Source organism: Taeniopygia guttata, chromosome 5 (genome assembly GCF_048771995.1).
Source record: "Taeniopygia guttata chromosome 5, bTaeGut7.mat, whole genome shotgun sequence".
NCBI classification, from domain to species: Eukaryota; Metazoa; Chordata; class Aves; order Passeriformes; family Estrildidae; genus Taeniopygia; species Taeniopygia guttata.
Genome location: NC_133030.1, coordinates 38,763,270 through 38,786,636, shown reverse-complemented (window position 1 = coordinate 38,786,636; position 23,367 = coordinate 38,763,270). Strand labels below are relative to the sequence as shown.

The following is a 23,367-nucleotide window of genomic DNA, read 5'->3' as shown; positions in this document are numbered from 1 at the left end:
TTCCAAGATATATTTAAATTCTAGAACATTAACAACACCACTACATTTGCTGAATAATATTTAAAAAACTCTATCACAGTAGCCATTGTTTCTAAAAGCCAATATAAATGATAAATTGTATGATTTTTTTAACCTCCAGAGTCTTAGAAAATTAGACTCTGAGTTCATTTGTAAAAATGGAGTTTCTGAATGGAATAATATTTTAATATTTTAAATAATTTAAGACAGACAAAACTGAAGCAATAAATATGAGAACATATAATGGCAAAAGAGAAAAAGATAAAAAAAATCCTGCCTTTGGCTATCTGCATGAGGCATTGGGCTTGATCTCTAAGACCCCTGTGTCTTTCAAGGAGCATGTGAAGTGTGCTTGTACACCACCACCAGCAGAAATATACCCCTGTTATATTTTGATATGATGGAATGAGATGTGACTATGGACTTTAAGTCTGTGTAGGAATGTTGGAAACTAAACACAGGACATGCTGAAAGTGTCTCTCTGTATCTCCAGCAGCTGCTGTGCCTAGGAGAGATACTTAGCTTCTTTCAAATGGCCAACAGCAAGGGTATGCCTAATGCAGCCTTTTACAGGCTTAAGCTTGCTATATTTCAGTGAATTGCACACTTGCACCAGTCATGTGAGATAGAGATATATTATTATTAATTATTTAAAATGGGAAACTGAGGTACAGATGGACACTACGTACAGCCCCAGGGAGGGAAGGTCTCTAATGTGAGAACACAAGTCTTCCAATAGTCACTCCACTATTATGTCCAAGAAAATATGTTTTCTGAGCTCATAACTACTTAACACTCTGTTTCACACTAGATTGAAAAGAAAAAAAAAATTAGTTATAGCACTTACAGTATATTTTAGTCACTGCAGAAAATACCACAGCTCTACGCATTCTTGCATTCTCAATGATATTTAAGAACTAACACTAATAGTTACCTTTAAAAGACTATGGGAATGCAGTGACACTGAACTCATTTTGTGACTGAACAACTATTGAGACAGTAACAAAAGAAACTTATCCTTCTGTTTCTTTCTACTTCCCTCATTTCAGGTGTCTGTTCTCAAGAATTTATGGTGCTGCTATACGTGAACTCTGCTTTGTGTTGGCATGATGAAAGCTGAAAGCTTCTTCTCATCTCTAATGGCATTTTGCCAAAATATTCTCTGACAAAACTTGGGTTGATTCACAGACCTGACGTTCAAAAATTGTCATAATCTAACCTCCCCAGTCGTATAAAACGCACCCTAATCTTATCATCTCTACCTATATTAAGCTTTCAGATTTCTGACTTGGAGAAAATCTTTTGTTATTGCATCTGTCCCTGAGTTCAAGACATAAATTGTGGCAGCAGCTCTCTGACCACAGAGAGCAGGCACAGTCTTTCCCAGTCATTTTCCTGGGGAAGGCTGTGAGAAGATCAGAAAAAAGAATAAAAAACAATTCTTATCTCCACTTACTACACCAGTTGTTGTATACATGTAGAATGTGTTATAAAAACTTGTTTACCAAAAAATAATTTCTTAATTAAACCTTAAATAATGTTTAAATAAATGAATCAATTAAGGCAAAACTGTATCAGACTAACTAGAAAAGTTACTAAGTTCCTTAAAAAATATAATATAATATAGTATAAGATAATATAATAAAGCGATTAATCAATCTTCTACAATCATAAAATCAATACTAATTATTACCCAACTAAAACCCCACAACAACAACAAATAATAGTAAATTCACAGAATTCCATGGTAAAATGATAATCAACTAGCTTGTTTCACTGTTAGAAAATAAATGTATGCCTCATTCCTAGGTTGAATTTGCTTACTTTTAACTTCCAGATGTTTTATCTTCTTATACAGTTGCCAATAACTTGAATGTCTCTGAAAGCATGAAGTTAATACAAGAATCAAACATGAAAACAGATGACTTGCATTGATCTTAAGTTATCTCTGGTGTTTCTGGGATTACAATTTATAGAACCATACCATAGAGAAGATTAACTACATTTGCAGAGGCTAGTAAACTCAAGTACACACATTTTGGAGATTCTCAAGGTGGTTTGGTTTTTCCTAGGAAGAAAATTTTTGATTACTTGGCCCTGATATAAATGAGAAATGATGAGTGTGGATTTAATTTGTGCTTATGGACAGCATTGCCAGTACTTCCATTTTGGGTTATGTTTGTTGCATTCGTTTGATTTACCTAAAGATTGATGTTATTTGTGCTGGAAAGGAGGATAGGGAGTGGGAGAATAAGAACATAGCAGCAGGTGAAGTTGAGGACAAAAAGACCAGAGTACTAATGCCATACTTGTTCTCATGGAATAATGCGACTGAACATCAGAAATTATTAGAAATCCTAATAATCAATGAGAGTTTCATCCACAACATGAGTATTTTCTACTATCAGCTGCTCTAGATTCACTCTGGAAATTGTCATGTTGAATGTGAAGTGATCTTGACAGACCAGGGAATCTGCCCCTTTGTGTTTAGCATTTTGCAATGAATAGCATAATGCCCACATAGTAATAGAATCTGTCTTAAGGCAATTAAAAAAAAAATAATTCTGTAAAGATACAGCAACAAAACTGTAGAAATTGATTTCAGCAAAAAACCTCCACAAGTTCATTATGACTTATGTTGTCTCACTGAAATGCTAATCTCTGTGCTCTAAACAAACTGATAAACTGGAGGCTATAGCATCGATATTCAAGTCTATGTTACATTTGCAATGTCAGTGGTTATAGAGACTTGTAAGTTATTGCTATTTTAATGGCTGAATTCTACTTAAGATGAAACAGGACATGTCTTGAAAATGGGAAAAGATATGCATATATCTGAGAGGGGAAAAAAATGCTTCAAAGGACTGCAGCAGCAGGAAATACCAGGACACAAAACCAGTAGAGAAGTAATATAATACAAAGCAAATTTAGGATATTTTGAATGTACTTCAGCTATAGTGAACTCTAGGGAAGACATGAACTTTTGTCTTTCTGGCATTCTCTCAAGGGATTCTGGTCCTGCTTTGTGGAAAGCCTGTTCTGGTAACTATGCATGCCACGATAGCTGCCTGGCTGTTCAAATATAAATTGAAAAGGTCTGTGGCCATTAAAAAAAAAGATATATGCTTACAGGAATATGTATTGATGTCTTCAACTTAACTGCTCTCTCTTCCATAGATATTTGTTATGGGTATATGTGTAGGGAATTTAGTAGTCCCAAACAAAGATGGAAAAATGTAAGAAAACAAAACAAAAGGGAGGATAGCTAAAGAACAAGATTCTATTACATATTATCTGTTTTTCAAAATTTTTAAGGAATATGTTCTATTGAGAATATCAGCAAAATATGTGACTGATTTTTATGGTGACAGGACCTTGGTCAGTGATATCTGCACTTCAGTGATATGAATAAAGTGATGTCACTTCTAGGTTTAAGTGGCTGTATTTCCTATCTTAACTATCATTTTATAATTAGTAACAATACTAAAAATAAAAAAGTACACCTTCATGAATACTCCACATTCTTAACATTACTGTTACCTTTATTAAAATCTATGTCTAAGTCAACTATTTTAGGCCTTTTTGTTTGCTGTTTTGCTAGAGGTATAATATGTTGCTATAGAACTGAAGTCCAAAGAAATGGAAGTAATGAATACATATTTTAGAACAGGGCATAGAGCTTTTGTACATTAAATTACTACACTAGCACTATATTAACCCTATTAAAGTTAATTTTTACAGCTCATTGGTGATTGGCATTTGGTACTTATGTTAGAAGAATTGCCATTGTATTGATTTTATTCTATATTCCTTCAATAAAGTGTGAAAGAAATGGAAGAAGCAGGATTTAGCTGTCCTTTGGTAAAACTCTTAAGCTCTTAAGAAAAAAGTTCAAATATTTAAACCATGCAAAAGTCTTTAGGGATATCATGTTTGTTTTTAATTTTCCAACATTTCATAGGCCTGAAAAAGTCCCACTAGTATGAATACATTTACACTTGATTGGTACCACAAAAAAGATCACATTCAGAGCACAAATGTTACACTTGCTCTCATGGAATAACACCACTGATCATCAGAAATCCTAATAAACATTACTGCAGACGCTTCTCAGGACGTGAGTGCACATGCTGACGGCACAGTGTAGTAAGCCACCTGCTGGCCAAATCAGCCAATTAGCAATTTCAATCTAATAATTAAAGTATCATACTAAGAAGAGATAAACATAAAAGAAGTGCATAAACCCCATCAACTAAAGACTATTGGAACTAATATAAATGTATATATAAAAGGGTGTGATTCTTCATCTTATTTTAGGTTTTCCAAAAGTGGTCACCACTTGAATGACACAACCAATTCACCAATTGAAGAAGTAATGCTCTCTTGTGTTAAAAACACAGGCTTTTACACACCACTTTAGAAAGTAAGGTTCCATGGCAGGTCATCTGCCACACTATATCTGTCAGCTCCTCAGGAATGACTAGAGGAGACTCTGGATATGAAAATCATAAACTGTTTGTGAGTAGCTTCCCTGGGAACAAAGGCTAAACAAAAATATGTTGGCTGGCATTACTCCTTAGAAAGATCTAGGAACTAAGACTACTCTGCCCATGGGTCTGGATTCAAATATAAGTATACAAAGCAAGGACAACAGTCAATGTACTGACCACACTGTACATTCAGACTCACAAAAGCAGGGCATGTGAAATATAAGGACTGACAAGTTGCAGAAATGCCTGAACAGATGACTTATTTTCAATTTCAGAAAGATTCTCAACTTCTGGATGACGTGACAACTAGAGATCAAAACATGGGAAAGTGCCTAGTTTTGAGATTTACTTAATCAGAATCTGCTGGTGTTAAAATCTGCAGCAATAGGATAGCAAATTTTGGCCATGGCAGGTTAAGTCAGCAAGCTAAAAGACATAGCCACAAAAAGAATTCAAAGATGCAGTAGCTTCTCAAGAACCTGGAAAATGGACCATATGCTCCTGAAGGGAAGAATTTAGAGAGCACAAGAGTGGAATGTAGAATGCATGTGACTGGCAAAGGTGTGTTCGGTGCTATTTTTAGCCCTACAAAACCATAAATATAAATAAAAAAGACTTTCCTCACCAGACCTCCACATCAAATTCACAAAAATATCATATGCATGATCCAAATGGTCTGTGCTGATTTTAACAAAACCAAAAGCCTGGAGCATCAGATCTCACATCACTCTGGATCTCCCTGTTTGGACAGTGCAGAGTTGTTCATGACACATTTAGGTACCAATAAACATAACAGTTTTTGAATGGTGTGCAAGTTATTATAGCAGTATATTTCTTGTGACTGATTTGAAGGGAAAGAAACAGAAAAATGGTAGAAGATTAATTTTCTGGCTTGAATTCACTTGGGTAAAATGCAGGAAATATTTTTCCTCACTATTTAAGCATACAGGGGCAAATCAGAATATTTCAGCTACCATTAGAGCACACCTCAGCACCAAAGGCAAGATTTCCTACCATGGCAGTAAAAAGCATTGTTTATGAAAATGATTAATCCACAGAGAGAATAAATACCCTGTTCTTCAGTCAAGATACAGCTTGTGGCACACACAGCTTTTAGAAGAGATGCAAAAACTCCTCCCATATACCCCCTAAAGCAGGCAATGCTTGCTGTTGCTTGTTGCAATTGGACAGCAACATTAAACATCTCTTTTAATCTGGCTTCACACAGGAAGAGTTGAATTTAATTAATATGAACCAAACAGAAATGTTTCCATTAAATGCACATTTTATTGCTCAATATTTAATACTCTGAGTAATTTTGAAATGTGCCAGGAATAGCAAAGCTCATTTATTTAGCATTTGTGCTGTTAGACAAAATACATACATACATACATATATATGTGTGTGCACAACTGAACTAAATGGAAACACTCTTCTTTAAATAGCTATACACTCCTCTCTTTGCATCTATGCTAAATTTCTGACTACGTTAATCTAATTTTATAGAGGATTTAGTATTGGTCATTGATTTATAGAGATAAATTCAGCACTTGAATTGATAAAAAAAAAAAAAACAAAACAGGTGGGATGTGGGTCTGCCTGCAGCTGAAGGCACCTGGTGGTGTCTTAAAGGTGAGCTATTGCCCACCAGGTAATTCACGGGGAATTACTTCTCCTGGAAGACAAGCACAATGTGCATGAGAAGGGAGAAGTTGTGCTGCTGCTTCCAGGTGAGACAGAAATTTCTAGTTTCACAGATTTTAGAAACCAGAGCTCTCTGAGGGTCTCGATTTTAAGGAATCCACTTTAATTCCAATTTATCCCACACTCATTCACTACTTCTGCTATGGTGCCAGGAAAAATTATAGAGGAACTTCTAAAGAAACTCTGTACCATCAGGAGATTCTCCTAATGCCCAGTTCCTTGAAATAATTGTACTATTAAATGACTAGTATCTTGCTGCATTGCCGACTCCTCTTCTCCTCTCCTCCCTCCTCTTTTTTATTTTCTCTTGGTCATTAACCCTTTTTATTCATCACTTTTTCTTGACCATAGCAAAAACCCATAGGCTTTTTCCAAGTGTGCAAAAAAATTTATAGAAGTGTCTGTTCATGTCTCTTAAAGACAGAATTGTCCATCAGCTGTTCTGCTTGTTTTCCTGGGGTACTCCTATTTCCTCCTGGCCAACATCAAAGTCCTTCAAAAATCAACATATGGCCCCCACAAATTACTCACATTCTTTCATGTTTTATGCATTTAGATTAATATTCCTGTCCAGGTTCCATTTAAGGATTGTTTATGGATTGCCTCCTCTTTGACATTTCTGTTTCTTATACTTAGACTGAAAACAGCTACTCACTACAGGAAGAGTGTCAGGTCCATGTTACACTAGAATACCCCTAGAAACTCAGAATGATGAGCATAAAAGCCTACAGATACCTGACAAAATGCACAACAGAACAATAGCTCTGCTATTCCAAAACATGTTTTTGACACCATGGTGAGCACTGTTGCCCTGAAAAAAATATTGTAAAATATCCCATGTTTTTGGCATTTTGTGCAAGTATTTTGGAATCAGTTTATACCAGGATTTTCTGCCCATTAGGAAATGTTTAATCCACACATTCTGTGGGGTCAGAGTCTTGTCTTTGCCACATTGCATTTTCCAGAAGTTTTACTAGACTAACAGAATTCTCTTTTGCTTCTCTTTAGGGTGATTTGGGGGATTTTAAATTTTACATGTAAGTGCTCATCTTCTTCAGATATGTTATATTCAGCTAGAATGCCAGGGAGCAATCACAGTGACTTTCCTATTTCTTTCAGGTACAGCTTTGATTATTGTCTTTCAATTGAAACCAGAGCTTGGGTGAGTAGAATTCTTCTAAAACAATTGTAGTAAACTTTAAGAAATGGCATCTCTTATTTCAGGGGCTGTTTGTTGATTGACTGCACTTATTCACTGGTTTCATCATGATTTCATTGCCCATCTGGAGTGCTTGGTTGCATCTTTCCAGTCTAATTTTGCTCCTTATCAGTGTTGCTCTGCAGCTGACTCTATAATCCAGCTGGTATCAAATTAGTCATTGATCTAATAGCATAGTTGCAAATATAGCAATTGAATGCCTGGCAGCCTTCTGCATTGCTAGAACACTGAGGATCTTTAGATTTGCTTAAGCCACATTACAGATATCTACTTCTTCATTAAAACCTTAAATGCTCAATGGTTTCAGACACTATATTTTAATTTCAAAGGTAACTGTGATATTCAATCTGGCTGTCTGCCTCTTTTTTTGTCAAGAACATTTCTATTTCTACTTTTTCTGTTGCTGTTACATTACATATATTGCACTGAAATGCCAATATTTTCAACCAGTCTGCATCTGCCCTGCTTCATGGGTTCTTTCAACTTACATCTATGTGTGTGTTCTGCTCTTTTTGTTCTGGCACTTCTCTGGATAATTCTCCCACTGTATGGAGACATATATTAGATTGGTTTTACCTTAATGTCTTCCCTCTGAATGGGAACTGTGTATTTCACAAGTGATCCTGGCAAAGAGATACAATTAAGAAATGTTTCATGTCTACAGTTACACATGGTTGCTCTAGTTCCTGGCACCTTATCATAGCCTCTTTTCTTGTTTCTGGTTTTGGTTAAGAAAACTTTTTACAGCTTTTAATTTACTTTTCATTATTTGTATTCCTCTCACCAGTTCTTCTTAGAGGCTAAACATTAGATACTCTTGCTTAAAAACTAAAATAATAGCAATGAAATTTTTTTAGACAACAAAATGTCATCACATGACTGTCCACTTCTGACCTCAGATGGTGTTTAATTGGTCTTTCAACGCATGATAACAAGCTTAGAGTTCTTAGGAATTATTGTTCTTGCACCTAAGTAGTAGACACAGTAGAATGTGTCGGGATGAAGGCCATCAAAAAATAAGCATGTTAGTCTCAATACATGTACATCTTTAAAAAGTTACCACCAGAAAAATTACATATCTAGAGTAGCCTATTTTTGAGAAAAAGCAATGGATAAAGCAGAGATAATCAAACTCCTGTGCAATATCTACCAAAATCTGGATGTATCACAAATGAGTTTCAAACTGGAGTACTGCATAAACATTATATAGTGGTACAAAAAATACCCTCTTTTTATGATATCAGAATGAGTGAGTGGTAAATTTAGAGAGTCTGAACTTCATAGCCTCTTTATCCAATCAGTGTAGAAAGAGGTAAGAGAGAAAAGGGTTTTCCTGAAAATATTTCAGAGTACTTAACAAGCTTCTGCTCTAAATTACCCCTTAGAGAAAATTCCTCATGATAGGGGCTGGTCTGCTTTGCTCCCATAGTAGTTAAACTACGACTCCTTGTCCCAGTGTATTACTGGGGAAATGACAACCTCTCCACGGTTTTCCCTGCAGCTTCTGACACACCTGGCACATGTCCTTCATATCTGTAATAGCACCTGTTGTTCCAGAACAACAGGATGTGAAGGGTTCTACAGTTCTTCCCCCCCAAAAACATCTCTTCACAGAGCCAACTTTGACATTTACGGTTTCATGATCTCTGTGATTCTATAGCAACCATGTTTTCTGTTATACAAGAGCACCCACAACCACAACACAACCACAAATATTTCAAACTGGCCACAGGAGTAGGCCACAGCCTGCCCTAAGTCTCCACTGGACCCAACGCAGCCACAACTGCAAAAATGATGAATTAAATTACAGTGATTGCTTATTTTAACTTGTTAGAAAGAGAAATTTGGACAAAATGCTATAGCTATTTTAGTACAATATATTAAAAGTGTTTATGCACAAAGTAAAAATATCACCCAACCTTAAGTATGTAAAAAGGTTTCAAATATATACACATAAATAATTTATATTTATATTTTACATATTTTCAATATATAAATACAGTATACCATATATATTTATAAAAATAAAAACACAATATGTATACAAATAAAAATTCAGGAGATTATAAACTGGTACACTTCACTGCAACTTACTTTTTATCATTTAGACATAAATTCATTGTATATATTGCCACTGAAAGTTTATGGAGACTTAGTGAATTGGGGTTTCATACAGAAAACCTGCCAAAAAGCTATTCTGTGGTCATTTGTTTTTGTTTATTTTTATAAAAGAAATATTACAGTATTGATTATTTTTGAGGTATACTGATGAAGAGTAATTTGGAAAGAAAATAGTAGTTCCTGTATTATGTTTATGAAGCAAAACAACATGGATAAACCATGTAATTCCTTTGAGTTAAAAAAAATTTATATTTTCTCCTGGACTATGATGTGGAAAAATAGGGAAGTGCATTAAAAATTGGCAACTAACTTGAGGAATGGAGTAAGAATACTATTGCCACCTATAATTTTTGCTCATGATATTTTTATCTCCACTGCTTTAAAACAGATGGATACACCAAGCTGCTAAAAAAAAACCAAAAACCAGTATCATGTCCACACGCAACTTCAAAAATCATGTTGTCTTTGTGTTATTAACATTCCTCATTTTATCTTATTTCAATATATTAACTGGAGAGTCCAGTGGAAGGCAGCTTTAAGGTCTCACTGCTTAGGACCTTATCTTGCTATTTTATAGCAGCAAGGACACAAAGACAGCGTGTGTGGAGTTGACTAAGATGCTTGACGTGATGACTGTAAATTGTCCACGTTTTGCAGCTGTAGTAAGGAATGGTGATGACAGCTATGTGGTACACATTTACTTTTGTTTGAAGTTAAATGCCTCTTTCATTCTAGACACACTGCTTTAATCTCCAAAAAGCTGTGCTGGTTTTTCCTACAAGCTCAGTAAATACTGCATTGCTACAATGTGAAGTTCATCGTCAACATCATGCTGGGAAGTGGGAGAAACCCACTTATTCTTGGGAAATGCATGAAGCCACTTCTTGCAGAAATACAGAGAGTCTGCTCTGCAGAAGTTACAACACTGTCTGTAAAAATGCATGTTTACATTTGAAATATATTGTGAAAGCAATCAAGAAAATGTAAAACTATTTTTCATTCTTTTTGTATTCAATTTCTAGATGTTTTAATTCTGTAGATGTGGCAATCAGTATTTTCCTATTGCAATTATATAAGACATTAAAACTTAACATTTCTCTGCTTTAAGTAAGAATTTTCCCAACAATATTTATATTTTCTGCTTTGAAAAATAAAAAATTTGGCAGAATAAGCAAGGAATTTAATCCTATTACATGAACATACGAACAACTGAAGAATGAACTAGTTGTTATAGGATGGGTCACAAAGGAATTTTTACTCTGTTCCCCAGTGCAACTGAAGTGAAAATACTTGTGCAGAAAAATGTAACCAATTTCGTCACCCCTTGTATAAGAGAGTGGGAAAGTTTGCTGTGTCAGGTCCTGAACTCATTTAGTTAACATCGTAATAGCAGTCAGACTTTTACTGCTATTTGGTATATCATGCATTTTTGAGACCTCTCATAAAAGCATGATTTCCCTACCTAGTGTAGAAAGTCACAGAGATTCTTAATCTGCTGGGGGAAAAAATTTAGTAGGGAAATCCTTACTTTCTCTTTTTTTTTAATGTATACTTTGTCAGATAAAATAAAAGCTTTCACTTTGGGACATAATTTGCTAATAGGATTAAAGTAATTTTTCATAAAGGTGGTGATTTTTGCAAGGTAGCCTAAAAGTTGATTAGCAAACTATAATGACTATTCTGATTGCAATTAAAAAGCCCTTCCAAATGGGTCAACGCACCTAAGCGCTATCTGCAGTCATTTAGATTTTAACATCATGGTTATTACTTATTATCAGGCTGCACAATGAGATATTGATTACTTTTAACCTTTAGAGTTCAGAATTCAGGAAAAGTCAAGGTACTAGCACAGCCTACCTTTCCTGTCTAGTAAACTTATGGCCTTTAGTGGAATTGTAATGATTCCTATTGGCAAGGCAAAACTGAAATTAGTTTATTCTTTTGGCTCATGCAGAAATGATGACACGCCTAAAAATACTGCATGCATAGCAGATTTGTAGTTACTCCCTACAATGGACTCAATCCTGAAGTGTGCTGAGAGCTTCCTCTAAACTGGCAACCATTTTCTTCTGACTAAAGCTGACTGTTTTAGCAACTCCACGCAGACACTGATGGGTTACCAGACAGACAGAAAGCATCCTGGACTGCGCAGAATATGCAGCTTAGGAGAAAATATCTCCACATTTTATAGTTTATAACCAATCCCCTAAGCATATTGTTCAAATATATCACTCTGCAGGCTGTTAATCTTTTAATAAGTTTTTTTAATATGGAAAATCTACTTGAAATAAAGCCTGAACTGCAATGCAGCTTCAGTAGGTACGTGGAACTTGCTTTAAATGGAACAAAGTAATCCAATTAAATTAATCTGGTTTACAAGTTAAAATGATACGAAGAACATTAATTGATCCTTATAGGCTGCTGCTATTTGAGCTGTCTCTCTGTTTGTGCAGCATTTGGAACCGCTTTGCACATTTGTATCCTGTAACAGCAGCGAACTCAGGCCCCCAGTTCAAGAGAATTATGGGCAAGAGAAACATTTAACTCTTATGTGTTAGATTAATTTGCAGAACACTTGGCATTTTATTGCCAAGTAGTCAAATTGTTCCAAGTTGTTCCGGAAGGTTGTTATTAATAGTATGTTTTCTGAGGAAAGTTCTGTCTACTTTTGGAACTGCATTTCTGTTGCCAAGGAAACTCCTTGAAGCACAGCATTCTAGGAGCACACTGCTGCTTTTGTTTGCCAGTATCCTATTCATATCATCTAAGTAAGCACTTTACATACTTTAGCCTCCAGTTTCAAATGTTGAAGTCTTTATGTATTTATATTACCACGTTAAATATAGTTTGTGCTTCTTTTTAAACTCAGGGACTCTTGCAAGATTATTTTAACAGTTGCATTTAAGAACAGTTTTTTGTGGGGTTTTTTTTTCACAAGTTTGCAATAAATTAGTTTTAATTTGAATAATAGCTCCATAGGTTATAGCACTAGTCCTTAAGTGTTAATTATCTTTTCACTCTGAAATTAATGTAGTCATTTCCTACTGACTCCTCTACACCATTATTGAAGTGCTGAGGAAAACATGTCATTGAGTTCTGAGCCAGAACTGTTGTTGTGATTAATCCTGGTCACATGGCCAATCTCTGCCAAAAGGAGATCACTGAAAAAAGGTGACAAAGACAGTGATTTCCTGTCAGCAAAGAGTACGACAGGGCTGTCTAGAAGTGATGCAAATGAGGGAAACTTTCACCACGGTTTGTTTGATCCACTCCGGGCCACAGCACACTGAGCCAGCGAGAAAAGCACAATGGAGCAGCAGCACACCCAGAGGAGGAAATTAACTGCACCTTCCAAGCAGGGATAGAGCTTCCAGCAGGGAAACAAAAACTGCTGGGAGATTTTTTTTCCCCCTCAACTTTTTTTGAAATATATCCTTAGTTTTTGATGTACATTTTTGTGTTATTTAATACAGTGGACCACTGCCCCTTGATGAAAGAGCTCAGCAGTTAACCTGTTCAAAAGCTGTACCAACTAAATGCTTTCAAAATCTTTGCACTACTACATATGGATCTTTTCCCATCTATCATAATCGTTGCTGAAGAATTATTAATTAAAGACTTATGACTTATGCAATTTGCATTACAACCACCATACACTGCTTGTAATCAGAAAAAAAAATATTTATTTTATTTGATATTTTGAAATGCTTGGTTAATTTTGTTCTGAACCTACTAACGATTTTAACAATCATACTGTACTTATTTAAATAGGGTTTTAATCTAACACAATTAAGTTTTGCAATTAATCTTCAGAGGAAAATGGAAAGAATTATCATTAACTTTTCTGCTAGTATACTTACTTCTAATCTCGACAGTTCTCGTAAGTACTGATTTGCTTCATTTTTGAACATTCAGGGTACAGAATCACTCAAGTTCCTACTAAAGGGCTAATTAGCAGAGTTTAAATTCTTTGGGTTTGATCCTCCAGTAACAGCATATGAATACAGCTGAAGTCAACGCAAGTTCTGTGTACTTAGAGCTTATAAGATCAGGCTCACATGCAGTAGATTAAAATGAAATAAACATGATACATTTGGCATCAAACTGAGCTGTTATAGAAGTACAAAGAAGTAAGAATCCAAAACATGGAAATGATCCTTTTAGTTTTTTTCTTAATTAATAGATAAAGCATTAGAGGAAAAATAAACTGTCATCAATTCATTCTGTTACTGCCATTTTATCAAACACTAGCAGATTTTCAATATCATTAGCTAGTTTAGGGCTATAAAGCAGAATCATTTAGGTCTAAGTTCTCTTTTCTTTTAAATCTATGAACTGAAATCTAGGAAGTCTAGAGAAAGTAGTATATTCATATTCAGTATTATAAAAAATATGGCTATGTTGTTCCTATTATAAGGGCAAAATAAAACCTAGGTAAAGAGAGATAATAGGGATCCTAGTAAAAAAAAAACAAACTATGAAGTTCCTGGAATATTCGAAATATTAAAAAAAAAAAGAAAAATTAGAATATTAGGGGAAAAAAAAGCTTAGAGTTGACTTAAGTGTATATTGTGTCTGCAAATAGATACTGTAAAAATACTCTAACCATGAAAATATATTCCACTTTCCTATATACAATATTAGTGTTTATATATTGTGGTTTGCTGCTTTAATGTATGCTTGCCCCTTCTGAATTACCTGTTTCATCATTGTTCCTTCCCATTCATAGACTCCTTAGGGGCAATGATTACTGTTGGTAATAGTGATACCACAGCAGGTTCCCTGGCAGGGGCTGCTTGCTGAGCTGGCTCTGAGCTGCAATTACTTGTCAGCTCAGCAACTGAGAAGAGAGATCTGTGGTTTAGGAGAATCCACGAAAATGCAGAGAGTGCAATTAGCAGGTTCACATTTGAAGCTGTAATTGATAAAGAGAAACCAAAGCAAGACCTGTGTTTTCATAACACCCCACATCACTGAGGAACTCTGGCTATAATAGCTGCCTGGCTTTCTGTCCCTGCGGACCAGAACGGCTGCGCTCTCTGGGAAGTGCAGGCAGTTCTCACGAGCACTCGACCATTCACAACTTTGAAATAAAATGGGTGTCACCACTGATTAGAAGAGAGGTTTACTAGGCTAGTTTTATAAAACTATTAATACTTTTTTTGAGGATATGATTCATTGTCACAAAATCTCTAAAATTAGGGATAGTAAAGAGCTAGTGATTTATCTGATTTTTACTTTGCTATTGCAGAATTGTTCCCTCAATTGCATTAGCTAATGTTATCCTTTGTGTATTTTTAAATGTCTGAAATTATCGGGCTTTCAGCACTTCGAGAGGTTGTTCATTGTCGTGTTGGGGACTTGTTGTTTTGTTTTTTGTTTTGTTTTGTTTTGAAAGAATGATCGTTCTAAATGCAATGCAGTTAAGATTTTTGCATTACGTCAAGTATTTCTCCTGCTTTGTGGACGCTTCTCAGTCATCTCTGTGCAAAGTCCACACTTCTAGTTAAGGCTTTTGTTCTGTCCTTAAAAATTTGCTTGCTGCTCTTACTAGAAAGGTAAATGCAGTGAATATTCACTGCAGGAGGGCAAGGAGTGTATTTCTACCTTTGTTCAAGTGGTTTTGTTGAAGTTTTGAGATGGGGGCTCTTAAATCTGGTACAGTAGCCTTTAACCTCCTAGCAGAAATTGCAGGACAAATAAGCTGCCTCTTCTTTGGAATCAGTGCTGGTTTGTCTCTGCTGCACAGGCTGCAGACTCAGCTACTCTATCATACAAACTTTCTGCTTTCAGAAGTGTCATGCTTGTCACAGTTCAGAATTTCATAATATTAAGAAACTATTCCCATTTTGCATATATAATATTACCCATTTTCCACCATATTATACTGCACATATTTTTAAATTGTTGCCCTTTTTTACTCTTCTCATCATGCACTGTTATGTCAGCCTTACCATCTATAATTATTCTTAGGGGTTACATTTGGAAATAAGAAAGGGAAGTATGCTAAATAGGATCTAAAATACTTGAACTGGCTGCTTAATCTTTGTTCCTTCTCATATTGATGGATGGACTGCTACCTTAAGATTTATGTTTATCAGTTTATTTTTTTCAATATAGGACAAAAACTAGCAGTTGAATTAGTCATGATACAAGCTGGCTTTATACAGACAGGCACTAACTACCAAAACACCTTATTTTAGACTCACAAGAAAATCTTTACTCATTTCTGACTTGTTTATTTCTGAGCCTGGCCAAGGCCAGGTCTGTTAATGTGTGGTTAAGTCTGATGACGAACTTACAATGTTAGGAAAAAGACAATAGCTAAAATAAAAAATAATTGTCAAAGCAATTGACAAGGCCAGTGAATGAAACTCGCAGACTAAAATAGTTTGGATCCAAACTATATGTGCATTTATAAACATATTTTAAGTCACATGACAGTCCCTTCTTACTGGGTATTTTAAATAAAATAACTAAAATAAGAAAGAATAAAATTCAAGGAGACTATCAAGAAAATAGGATGCCAAAGCAAGAAAAAAAAAATTGTATTTAAGAAATTATCAAAACATTCAATCATAGAAGAAAGAGAACAACTTCTATTTGACCTTGAATGTACCATTTATTTGATAAGAAATAAAAAAAAAAGCTAGAGGGTAGTTGTTTCTTGTCATTATAGTGTTGCTGATTCTGTGGTTAGTTATTAATTTTATTTTTTATGATTCACAATCTGGTCTTTGAAATATGCCATATGCTCAAAGCAATTCAAGGATGACAACTGTCAGAATTACTCCAATAAAAATTGCCTAAATGAGGAAGATTTACTGCAGCCTGATATTTCTATCAAAAGCCCCTCCTTCCCCCCCACCCCCACTCCTCAGACCCATAGCTCATCAGACACACGGTGAAGCCTGAATCAGTTTTAGGATCAAGTCACACATTTTGAGGCAGTTCTTACAAGTATTATCTATCTAAAAGAAATGATAAATCTTTTTGGGTTAAGGTTGCTATGGCAAATAAAAGAAACCATATGTATCTGTATGCATGTATGTACATACACATGTACATACACACAGACATATATACACACACACATATATGTACATATATATATGCTAGAATTAGACCCTATAGCTTCACCCTACAAGTTCAAAATCATGTGAAGACTTAACATGACAATGTCTACTTTATTTATAACTAATAAAAACTAAATTGGAAGAGTCCTGTATCCTGGCAGCAGCAAACCAAAATCAAGGCAAATGTCTTTCTTCCCAGATGAGGTCTGAAAGGTGGATAAAAATCCAGCTGAAAGCTCCAATCAAAACACATTTTGTTAAAAGTTCCCATTTCATTTTTTCCTTCATTTTGTTTCAGTCTATTTATTAATGCAGTTTCATTTATTTCTATTCATCTTGAAGACAAATCTTTGTCCTTCTATAGAATTACACCAAATAGAATGTGATAAAGGGAACTTTCTTGCAATTATGATGTCGGTGCAGCCTGTCAGTGCACAGGGGATGGAAATGAGGTTGGGGACAGGGAAGGGAATTCTAATAGACACCATGATACATACAATGAACGCAGCGATATCCTGTGAGAGAAAGACTTGTCAAGCTAATCAGATCTTCTATAGCTAGGTAAAGGCAGTAACGGTAGGGCTAACCTTGTAAAGATGCTGCTGCTGCTCCTCTGACATCATCAGGTCATGGCTGTCCATCACAATGGATTCCATGTCAATCAGCCAATCCCAGAGCTCCTGGTATTCTGAATCAAAGTCCAAAAGGCTGTAGATAAGGAACAAAATGTATTATGCATAATACTGTGTAGTTGTTAAAATCTTGTATTAGAATAATATATTCTTGAAAACTCATGATGTTCCGAGTTATATTTCTAAAGAGACATTCTGTATTTATACAGTGTGGATGAAAATGAAAACTGAAATCCAATTTAAGCCAGTGCCATGACCTAAATTCAGCAGCTGATGCCAAATCCTGACAATTGCTGGCATACTGCATTTGTTTCAAAAATTTTGAAATATAAATCCCCTACAGGTGTTGTTAAATTATTTTTACAGCACTGGCTTCATATTGAGCAAATTTTGCAACAATCACCTTGATATAATTCAAATTAAAATAACGTCTACATCAAAAAATTACTCAATCCATTCGGCCATCCCTCTGCTGTCTATCTGCCTACCTTTGTAAATATCCTACATTTATTTTCATGGATGAGTAGCTAGCATTTCAACTTAACGCCTAAAGATAGGCTTGAGTGAATATGGTAAGCCAGTGAGAACTAAGGCCAGATACAGTATTAGACAGGTGTTCCCTACAGACATGTAAGAAACAAAGGTAAGGACAGGAAGTCAAAACAATGAATCCTTGAATAGCCAGCAATCATTAAAATTCAAAGGAGGATCACTACGGTTTTCAACAAAATAAATCATTAGAATAAGGAGCTTAAAAGGATTAATGTGATTTTCTATTGAAAGCCTAGTGAATAAGTAAAGCATAGATTCTTCTAAAACACTGTGATACAAGACAGAAAGTACATGCTGAAAAACTGCACATTCGTCAGATAGATACCTCTTGAAAAGGGATCTTCAAATTTGCAAAATTGGAATTAACAAAAGCCTTGCCAGTAGTATCAAAAAACTCCCATACTGATCAAAGAATAGTTCATGTTCCACTAAAGCTAATTTCTCCAATTATTAAGAACTTTTTAAACAACTCCATTAAAAAAATGAGCAGTGTTTCAACAGAGAAACAATAAACTAAACACGCTTTTAATGTCATTAGTACTATTGCAGTTTTATTTGTTATTAATTAGAGTACCACGTGTATGGTAATTTTGAAAGCTTACAGATAAAGTTGTGACAAGTAGAACTGTCTTTGCTCAAGAAGGCAGGCAAGAGAGAAGAAAGCATTTGCCTTCTGTGGTATTATTTTCAATGAATTGACAACAAAGAAAGTATTGTATAATGCACAAGCACTGATTCCTGCTTCTGAAGTAACCCTCTAGTTTAATCCACTGTACTTAGTATACTTTTACTCAATAATTTATGAGGTGCACTTACTTAAAACTGCTTGCTGCCCTGAGAAGGTAAGCAGTGTTACCATAAAGAAAGAAGAGCATGCACAAAAGGTCAGGTTACTATTACTGAAATATAAGTCTCACTTGGAGTTCAGGGCTTTTTTCCTGTTTCAGAAGTTATTTGACTCAGATATCATCTGGAAACTAAAAGAACACTAAACTCCATTTTGTATTGTATATTTGGCAGTGTTACTGAATCTTCACCCCTTCCTCGGAAAGCATTAATTACCATTCTGCATCTTCAGTACCTACTGCTCCTTTTCCATCTCTTCCATCTTATCCCAATATTATTCAAAGACATAAAACTGACAGGCAGTTATTAAAACATATGTTCTATAACAGAAGATGTTAGATTTCATAACCTGAAACTGGTACAGATTCAGTTGACTTGGATGGTTTGTACCAGTGAAAATCCTAAATTAATATATGAAGATGATGTGAAACAAAGCTTACGTAGAGAATGGCATGGGATGCCTTTGGAAAATGCATGAGGAGGTGGACTTGGATTTCTCTATAATAGGCAAGAGACGTGCTGGATCCAAACATCTGTTTTGTGTCTAAAGATCCACATCTTACTTACAGTCCAAATTGGTTCATTTATTTGTATTGAAATGAATCAATCCTTTCAAGAAACAGAAATGCACTTTTCTTTGATCTTTATAAAAAATGGATAAGCACTAGAAAACAGCTGACTATTTTGATTTCAAAATAATGATCTAAACAGGAACTCAACACAAAACCAAGAGAAACAAGATTCACTGGAAAAAGCCCAGGAAAGGATACAAGACAAAAGATTTGGTTTTCTTCACCACAGTTTATATAACGTACTTATTCTCTCCCCCCCTTTTTTTTTTGTTTGGTTGGGGTTTTTTGGGTTTTTTTTATTTTTGTTTTTGAGGGGGTTTGGGGTTTTTTTTGTCTGTTTGTTTTGGTTTTGTTGGTTTTTTTTTTGTTTTCTGAAATAGAGTCAATTCATCTAGATGCGTATTTATGCAATTGTCTATGGCAGTTATTTGCCTGAGCCTGAAGAGAGAGAAGTCTACAGAGCATCATCAATATTCTTTAAATATGTTTGCAATACTGTCAATGGTTTTAGAATATCTCTGATATATATTTTTAAAAACAGATTTTTAAAAAATTAATGTCTTGCATCTAAATGAATGAATTTATTGATCACTATTAAATTACTGTTTGGAAGAGGATGCAAGTACTAAGCCACTAAAAAGATATTCAGAAAAATCAAGAAATTGTAGGACTAGAGAGACATCAAGATTGAAATGTATCTGTCAGTACTTCTGGGGTATATTTAATATTTCTTTTCTATTCAGAATCTACTTTTCCTGAACTTAGCAGATCTTTCTTTTATATTGCCACAGGCAGAACCAGGGAAAGCATGACTTCTGAAATACTGATGTATGTCAAAGATGCAATTATCATAGAAAAGATCCAATTTTGGCTGATTATATGAATCCACCAAACTAAAAAAGGAATAAATAATTCATATGTTTATTGAAAAAGAAAAAAAAATCCTCTATTAAAAGTACCCAAACATTGCCAACAGAAGTGCTATAATATTAGTTAAAGAGCAGGTAAAAACTGCTTCTTTGATGAAGTTTGTTGGTTAATAAGCTAAAACCATCAACTATGTAATAAATAAAATTACATTAAGACGTATATTTTGTCTTGGTAAACCAGGAATCAGATATGCAGAGTTGCATGTCTAATCCCTTGAACCCTAAACATATTTCTTAAAATGTGGACACCAATTTATTATTTTGAATGAAAATTCATGAGCACCTTTCTCATGAGAAAACCAGTTCGTCTGTGGCATTAATAAATAAAAAAGAATGTGAAGCTATTTCCATGAGCCTTTTCCCCCATGTTAAACATGCACTTCCAGTTTGTAGTATTTCTTTGATGGCATATCTCACATGGCATTTAGAAGTACTGTAAACACACTGGTACACCTACTGAAAAATTCAGCCAGACAAAATGTCCCTTCAAGTTTCTGGGTCATAATTTTTTGGAACTCTTTTCACATGTTTTCATTAGGGAGATGTAGAAGAACTCAGAGTTATCACCTTAACAGTTTTAAAACTTCCCTATGTCCAGCACATACTTAAAGACCTCTCTAACACATTTCTTTCAAAGTCTCATGCATGAAGGCCCAATACTCACTGATGACAGGATCTTAGGATCTGGTTTTCATGCTGTACAATAGTGCTGTCCATATCTTCCAATAGGACCTGAATGCACTCATCTCTAGTTTGGAGGAGATACAGTATTTCCAGCCCAGTTTGCACCTGCCCTAAACATTTTGCACTGCCCTAAACTACTCTCAGGTACCTTTTACCTCCTGGCTAGCTGGTGTTCTCCTGCAGTGGATATTAATTCTTTCCTCTGTCACTTTGGCCATTTTCATGATAATATATAAAAACCTTCTCTACTGCTGTTTTAACAAGATTATTATTTTACAGGAAATCTTCACTTCCTTAAACCCACTAGAAAATCATACTATTCTGCAAATACTACCCTACCTATCTCAGTTTAGCTACTTCCTGCACAAAATCATCTCCCAAATCTCCTACACATACACACACACACACACACACACACACACGTCATGTAAAAAAATTCTTCATTTAAAATAGCTCTCGTTCTCCCTGTAGACAGTCTTCTTTTTACTAGGTCAAACTTCCACAACAGCAAATGGACAGATACCCTAATTTGCGTAAATAGTCCCTTCTCTGTAGAGATCTCTGTCTCTAGTTAGGTCATGCTACTGTGGAATTTCTGTCCATGGTTTTTATGCAGTAAGGAAATGTTGCACCAGTTGTATTTTTAAGTAGCTGAAAGGAATTTCAATTTTTTTCAACACAGCATCTCAGACAGGTTCAACTAAAAGTTTTCCGGTTTAATTTAGTCCCCGCTAGTTTCTACAATGGCTGAATAAGTGGTATTATTCTGGTCTGATTCCAGCCCTTTGGCTCCTGAAGTCCCTGTTGAGTCTCTAAGGCCTGAGATGGCCTTACAGGCCCAGAAAGGTGGTCACAGCACTAAACAGGTTTGAAATAGTAGCAGATGACCATTTCCAGTTCAAAGCATGTAATTAAAAGTGAAAATAAGTGCATTTAAGAAACACTTGATTATCACATATGGTACGTAGAGTTACAAACTGGATTTCTCTGTGAAGCATAAAGCTTTACATCCCCTCCCTTCAGGAAAATTAAATGTCTGCTGATGTGTCTTACATCCTCCGCAATATTCCAGCCTTAAGCCTTGCTCACATTCAGTGATGGCTGCAAAATTAGAAGGTGGTCTTGAATGCGTAGCCCTCAGTGTACATTTATATACATGTACACACAAATTCTGAACAAATTATTTTTACGGTTGCCACTAGCTGCACTGGCATGTTTGAGAATCTGACAGATTTCTGCATATGTAATCAAGATCTCAGTAATCCTACATAATTAGCCCACATCATCTTTTCTAAAACAGCCATCTTTCTGTATAATAAGAGGGGATGTTTACAAGGCTCATTTATCTTTACAGTAGTTAATTTAATAAAACAGTGTTTCCAAGACCTGAACATTGAGTTAATAATTGGAAAGGCGAGTTCTTGAGATAAAGAACTCAAGAACACCTTTGTCAATTACTTTTCTTGCATAGTAAATTGCAGGGAAAAGTACTTGCCAGTTACAAGGAAACTTCTATCAGGATGAGGCCATCCCCAAACAATGAGCACTAGTTGGGTCCTTTGACTTGCTTTTGGCCTACACTATTATGACCTCACAGGTAGGTTTTTCTATGTTCATTTTGGGGTATTAGTGGTTAGAAGACATGGTTTTCAGAAGACCTTAAATAAAAAGTCTTCTTCCAGAATTACAGGTTTCCTTGATTGTGAAAAAGAGAGGGAAGCAAGAACTCCTTTGAGCATAGTCCAGTGATTAATATGCTCAAAATATTGAGATAGAATGCTTTTGAATGCACACTTTTATATATTATATATATGTGTGTATTCGTGCTAACATTAATTAAAAGAAAAAACAAGTAAAGGAAAAAAAGTCTAAAAAAAGGGAAAACAGTTAAAATAAATGCTTTCTTGAAGTACAAAAACCTGTATATTTGAACTACAATTGAACGGCTTCATATTCATATTTCTTAGTCACTAGTAGAACAATAGTTATAGAGGTCTTGCAAACATGCGATTTCACTATCAAGATTCTTCATTGGAAGATGTTAAGAAATCAAATAACATGAGGCTGCTAGAGGAGAAAAACCTAAAGAAAAAGGACACAATAATTTTTTTTAAATCCAGGTAACATTTTACTATTAGATATTAGGCGTTCCTATGAACAAACCATCATTCGGATAAATTATCCAGAACCCATTATTTTTGCATTCATATATTTTAAAAAAGAGAGCAATAGAAACAGTTTTCCCCGCCTCTTGGCCTAGGAGGAAAAATCCTGGTTAACTAGTAGTAAGAAAAAGTATATAGTGTAAAAAAAAAAAAACAAAAAACCCAAACAGATCAGTGAGAATAAAACAACAAAAAGAATAGTTCCCTACCCATTACTTCCCACTGTGTGAACTTTTGACATATCAGCAAACTCTTCCTTTCGCTTGCTACTACTGTTGTACTGCTCACTGTACAGTTTTAAGGACATCTGTTCAACAGCATCTCTTTGTGCTTCCAGATAGCATAGCTGAACCTCAGCC

At 35.1% G+C, this 23,367-nt stretch overlaps 1 protein-coding gene across 6 annotated transcripts in view; it reads right to left on the bottom strand.

Moving 5' to 3' along the window:
• The window catches only part of AKAP6 (A-kinase anchoring protein 6), a 258,501-nt gene that overhangs the window by 63,103 nt on the left and 172,031 nt on the right, over positions 1-23,367 (bottom strand). For all 6 annotated transcript variants that reach the window (XM_030274631.4, XM_030274630.4, XM_030274629.4 and 3 more), the window contains 2 exons: positions 23,218-23,366; positions 17,216-17,336 (listed from right to left, as the gene is read on the bottom strand). In XM_030274631.4, coding sequence (XP_030130491.4) covers positions 17,216-17,336; positions 23,218-23,366 — 270 coding nt within the window. The remainder of the gene's footprint in view (positions 1-17,215; positions 17,337-23,217; position 23,367) is intronic.